General features: G+C 40.5%; 1 protein-coding gene across 1 annotated transcript in view; it reads right to left on the bottom strand.

Moving 5' to 3' along the window:
* Positions 1-2340: 2340 nt before the first annotated feature.
* LOC124036648 (anthrax toxin receptor 2-like) overlaps positions 2341-6000 on the bottom strand; it is a 158304-nt gene continuing 154644 nt past the window's right edge. The window contains exon 16 of the mRNA XM_046351471.1: positions 2341-5422. Coding sequence (XP_046207427.1) covers positions 5384-5422 — 39 coding nt within the window. The 3' untranslated portion in view covers positions 2341-5383. The remainder of the gene's footprint in view (positions 5423-6000) is intronic.

Below are 6000 nucleotides of genomic sequence, written 5' to 3'. Positions count from 1 at the left end.
AGGCTGCTTATGATTTAGTTAGTGTCGAGTGATACTGTCTGTGTGTGTGTGTGTATGTGTCTGCGTCTGTGTGTGTGTGTGTGTGTGTGTGTGTGTGTGTGTGTGTGTGTGTGTGTGTGTGTGTGTGTGTGTGTGTGTGTGTGTGTGTGTGTGTGTGTGTGTGTGTGTGTGTGTGTGTGTGTGTGTGTGTGTGTGTGTGAGCATGTGTCTGTGTGTGTGTAAGCATGTGTCTGTGTCTGTATGTACCCAAAAGGTTAGCTGTACAAGACTGTGTGTGTGTGTGTGTGTGTGTGTGTGTGTGTGTGTGTGTGTGTGTGTGTGTGTGTGTGTGTGTGTGTGTGTGTGTGTGTGTGTGTGTGTGTGTGTGTGTGTGTGTGTGTGTGTGAACATGTGTCTGTGTGTGTGAGCATGTGTCTGTGTGTGTGTGAGCATGTGTCTGTGTGTGTGTGAGCATGTGTCTCTATGTCCCCACAAGGTTAGCTGTACAAGACTGTGTGTGTGTGTGTGTGTGTGTGTGTGTGTGTGTGTGTGTGTGTGTGTGTGTGTGTGTGTGTGTGTGTGTGTGTGTGTGTGTGTGTGTGTGTGTGTGTGTGTGTGTGTGTGTGTGTGTGTGTGTGTGTGTGTGTGTGTGTGAACATGTGTCTGTGTGTGTGAGCATGTGTCTGTGTGTGTGTGAGCATGTGTCTGTGTGTGTGTGTGAGCGTGTGTGTCTGTGTGTGTGTGTGTGTGTGTGTGTGTGTGTGTGTGTGTGTGTGTGTGTGTGTGTGTGTGTGTGAGCATGTGTCTGTGTGTGTATCTACAGAAGGCACCGAAACTTTCACAGGAACTGGAAGCACAGTGATACAGGCTGTTGATGAAACCACAGCTTGGGCTATAGATCGTTTGCAGACGTAAGTTACTGTGTGACTGTACTCATATCACCCAGTGTTAGAGAATTACAGTCTCTCTCTCACACACACACACACACACACACACACACACACACACACACACACACACACACACACACACACACACACACACACACACACACACACACACACACACACACACACACACACACACACACACACACACACACACACACACACACACACACACAGTCTTGTACAGCTAACCTTGTGGGGACATACATTTCAGTCCCATTCAAAATCCTATTTTCCCTAAACTTAACCTTTACACCTAACCCTAAACCTTAACCATAACCCCTAACCCTAAACCATAACTCCTAACCCTTAACCCTAACTCCTAACCCTAACTCCTAACCCTAAACCTTAACCCTAACTCCTAACCCTAAACCTTAACCATAACTCATAACCCTAAACCTTAACCCTAACTCATAACCCTAAAACCTTAACCCTAACTCATAACCCTAAACCTTAACCATAACTCATAACCCTAAACCTTAACCATAACTCATAACCCTAAACCTTAACCCTAACTCATAACCCTAAAACCTTAACCATAACTCATAACCCTAAACCTTAACCATAACTCATAACCCTAAACCTTAACCATAACTCATAACCCTAAACCTTAACCATAACTCATAACCCTAAACCATAACTCATAACCCTAAACCTTAACCATAACTCATAACCCTAAACCTTAACCATAACTCCTAACCCTAAACCATAACTCCTAACCCTAAACCGTACTCTTACCCTAACTCCTAACCTTAACCCTAAAACAAACCCTAACTCCTAACACTAATTCTAATTTTAACCCTAAACCCCCTAAAAATAGTATTTGACCTTGTGGGGACTAACAAAATGTTGGTCAAAATTGGTCCAATTTTGTTTGTTTACTATTCTTGTGGGGACTTCTGGTCCTCACAAGGATAACACACACACACACACACACACACACACACACACACACACACACACACACACACACACACACACACACACACACACACACACACACACACACACACACACACACACACACACACACACACACACACACACACACACACACACACACACACGTTGTGAATACAGAAGGTGTAGAAGCACATATTTTTCCTAAATGGAAAACCTATTCTTTGGGGCGTTGTGGTCCTTGGGAGTATTTTGTGCGTGTGTGTGTGTGTGTGTGTGTATGTGTGTATGTGTGTGTGTACGTGTGGTGCCTCTGGTGTTAAGCTTTACAAGGGGAGAGAGGCTGGTCACTGTCCACTATCTCTGTCCACATACAGCATTTAATCACATTCCCTGTCGGCCCGTATAAATCTGTACAGACCCAATTAAACATAGCCCTTAGCACCCTCATACTCAAATAGTATCAGGCCACGTCTTCGCTATATAGCAGAGGAACAACGAGTAAAAATGGGAGTTCCAGTTTCCGCTTAAAGGTTTAATAATGAATTCAACACATGACAATCACGGCAACATCACAATGAGCAATTGTAGTCACGTAAAAAAAAAGTGATTGTAGTCAGGAATTTGTGATAAATACATTAAAAAAAAATATTTAATGTATAAAACGACAAAACAAACCAATACAGTGTACATAACATATGCAACCCATGAATGAATATAGCACAGAGACGACAACTAAAACCTGTTTGGAGAACAGTTGTTTTCCTTGGTATGTACAGCATCTAAAGCCCGTAGTACAGCCCTGTCCTGAAGTGCTATGATAATCCATGAAACTCAGACATGAGGACAGACAATCTTCAATTAAACCACAAATAAACATCATTTTAATATTTTGGAAAATAATGAAAAATACTGCATGATTGCATTGAATAATGTGCTTATTATTGACTACTTAAATTATTCTGGTACGACTACCAGAGGTGATTTTAAAATCGCAAAATGTAATTATTAAACATCATGATATAAATTATATCAAAATACACAGTCTTACTCTTTAACATTTGCATTTTTATTAGCTGTTTGTTTTCTAAAAATGTCAATTTAAAAAAATATGCATCATTTACAGCCTTCCATATGTGAAATTAAAAACTATGATATAATTGGGTTTTAAAATGTTTATACTAAAATTACGATATTCAAACCAACTTTTAGCTTATGCTGGAAAAAAAGAATTTTGGGCATCTCACAATTGAATTGCACAACAATAAAACGAGAAAGTGCAACAAAAATTACAAATACATATATTGTTAATTAAGGAGAGGCATATTTGGCAAAGGGCACTGTCATATTAAAATATCAATACTATAAATATGTTTTATTTATAAAGAGTATAAAATGTGTTCTCGCCGTGGAGCATTTGGAGATGGCACAGGGGAAAGAAAGAGAGGGAACCTGAAGCCAATGTGAAGCGTTGTTAGGATGGAGAGCTGTGTTTGGCCTGCTATGTAAATAACTAACTAGTATGGGTTAATAGCAGCTCTGTGCTCTCAGATGGAAAATAACAAGAAAATATACAAAAGAACCGTTACATATGCTCTTCTACAGTTCATCTAAACGAAGCTGATTATCTTACTAAAATGTTCTGCAGAAGATTAGACGAGAGACTAAAATGTGTATGAAAAATAATATCACGATAATATTCCCTAAGGATTGTATCTGACCGTCAGTGTCATTCCTGTCCACCCAGATAACAAAACAAAGGAATAATTAAGTCAGAGACCACGTTGTGCACGCCCAACCCGTCTCGTGCACACGCATGCCCACCAAATGTGAAAATCCTGGCCCATTCCCCCTGAAACTTGATGGTTGTTGAACTTATTTTTAGTGTCATTTGATAAGCTTCCCTGGTTGCACAGAGACATCCCACTGACCCAGCCACTGGTCATTGTCTATACCGGTTCCCATCAAAACCGGGCGCGCTTTGTCAGGTTTCGACTCGAATATCCATTTTGCATCTGAAGTACCGTATCCAAAGTGACTGGATCGTTGGAGCCTTTTCTATTCAGCTGCTGCCTTTCCTCCCCCACAATGCTCCTCTCTCGCTGACATCATTTTGGGATTGGTGTCATGACAGCGCTCTTGAGAAATCTACAACAAATATATATAAATATATACATATATACTACAGATTTTTGGAGGTAGGGTCGACACGTGCGAGGCTTGGTAACATAATTTCTGCAAATGAACAATACTTATCCGTCCGTCGCATCCGTTGCCTTGGTTTTGCGTTTGGGTTTCGGACAGCCAGGGTGCACCAAACCGTCGCCAAGGAGACAGGATGGGATGGCCTCTTTCTCTCCAAATACATACAGTTATAGGTCATTCAATGTCAAAAGGGCTAAAAAAAAAAAAAAAAAAAAAAAAAGACGATCAAATCTTCACAGGCTGCTGCTCGCTGTTCTCTTTAATTATTTTAATTAAACTTTGATATTCTGCTGTGGAAGCTAAAGGGCTGAGACTGGAGAGAGGCAGGGAGGCCCTTGGAGAATTGGAGACAGAGGGGGACGGGTAGCATTGAAGTGGGAGACAGCTGTATCTATATCTTAAAAAACTCTTCAACTGACTGACTGGCAGGTTTATGGGTTGTGATGTTGTACGCCTTAGTGAGCATACAGCAGATTGCATCAAAACATTGGGGAAACACAGCCAAGCACCATGCCGGGGGCTTCAGGCGTCCATCCCTCAGAAGTAGTCAGAGTGGAGAGTTGTGGTGGTCTGGTCAGAGGGGCTGTCCTGTCCTGGCCCGGCCCGCGGTGGGATAACGCTCTAGTAACTCCCCTTGTCCCCAGTGCATAATGAAAGAAAGGTGTCTTCACAAAACTAAAGGGCAATGTCTTAGCTACTGCTTCCAATTCCTTAGGGCGTCCTGGCTGTCCACAGTTTGTCATGCGTGTGCACTTCTCAGTGTTAAAATGACAGGATCTCCAGTCAAAGGGGGTCCCGCCGGGCATCTTTCAAACGATAGTGGAGGGAGAGGAGTTGGAGAGGATTTGTGACGAGATGTTGCCAAGAGGCGATGGACTTGTGCACTGTGTGTCGAGGCCCTCTGGGAGTTACTGCCATGCTAACGGCACAGCCTCACCCGCTCTGCATGTTGCTTTTTTTAAGATAGCTTCCGTCTGTGTCCATGAAATGAGGTTTTCCACAGAAGGCGCAATATGGTCAGAATATGTTAAGCCTTTAGTGAGCACAAAAAAAGCTAACCAGATCCGATCCGCCGCGTTTTGTGCCTCGCTGTTTATTGGCTTTGGCCTCTTGTGAAGTTTAAATTATAAAGTTATATCCCTGTTATGGAAGGACGGAAATAGGAACATGTTCTGATGAGTAAGCTGCTTTTGGAAACGACAGGAGACATCATGGAGAAAGAGATTCCACCTTGAGCACGATACTGAGACAAGCAAATGAATAGTGGTTTTGGATACTTCTAGTCTTCTTGGATATTAGGTCTTCAAGACACATATTTGAATGTTGAAGACGTTCGTCTTTGTGTTCGTCTTCTAACGGTTCTGCACTCGGTTGAAATTAATACACCTCCCCTGAAAAGAGAAACACATACATCGTATTAGTCTTGGATCAATATCATCCCTCCAAAAAATACATAATACCATCGCTATTGAAAAAAAGTTCTTTATAAATTAAATCATTGTAATATTTGTTTCAGTTAATATCATTCTAAATTAAATTGTAATATTTTCCCCCAAAATGGCAAATACTTTAAAAGTAAATCTAATTACTGTAACATAGCAACACAGTTAAATACTTTAAAAGTAAATATAATTACTGTAGCATAGCAACACAGTTAAATACTTTAAAAGTAAATCTAATTACTGTAAGCATAGCAACACGGTTAAATACTTTAAAAGTAAATCTAATTACTGTAAGCATAGCAACACAGTTAAATACTTTTAAAGTAAATCTAATTACTGTAAGCATAGCAACACAGTTAAATACTTTAAAAGTAAATCTAATTACTGTAGCATAGCAACACAGTTAAATACTTTAAAAGTAAATCTAATTACTGTAACATATCAGCACAGTTAAATACTTTAAAAGTAAATCTAATTACTGTAAGCATAGCAACACGGTTAAATACTTTTAAAGTAAATATAATTAC

The sequence above is a fragment of the Oncorhynchus gorbuscha genome, linkage group LG05 (genome assembly GCF_021184085.1).
Source record: "Oncorhynchus gorbuscha isolate QuinsamMale2020 ecotype Even-year linkage group LG05, OgorEven_v1.0, whole genome shotgun sequence".
Classification (NCBI taxonomy): domain Eukaryota; kingdom Metazoa; phylum Chordata; class Actinopteri; order Salmoniformes; family Salmonidae; genus Oncorhynchus; species Oncorhynchus gorbuscha.
This window is presented reverse-complemented; position numbering and strand designations above follow the sequence as displayed.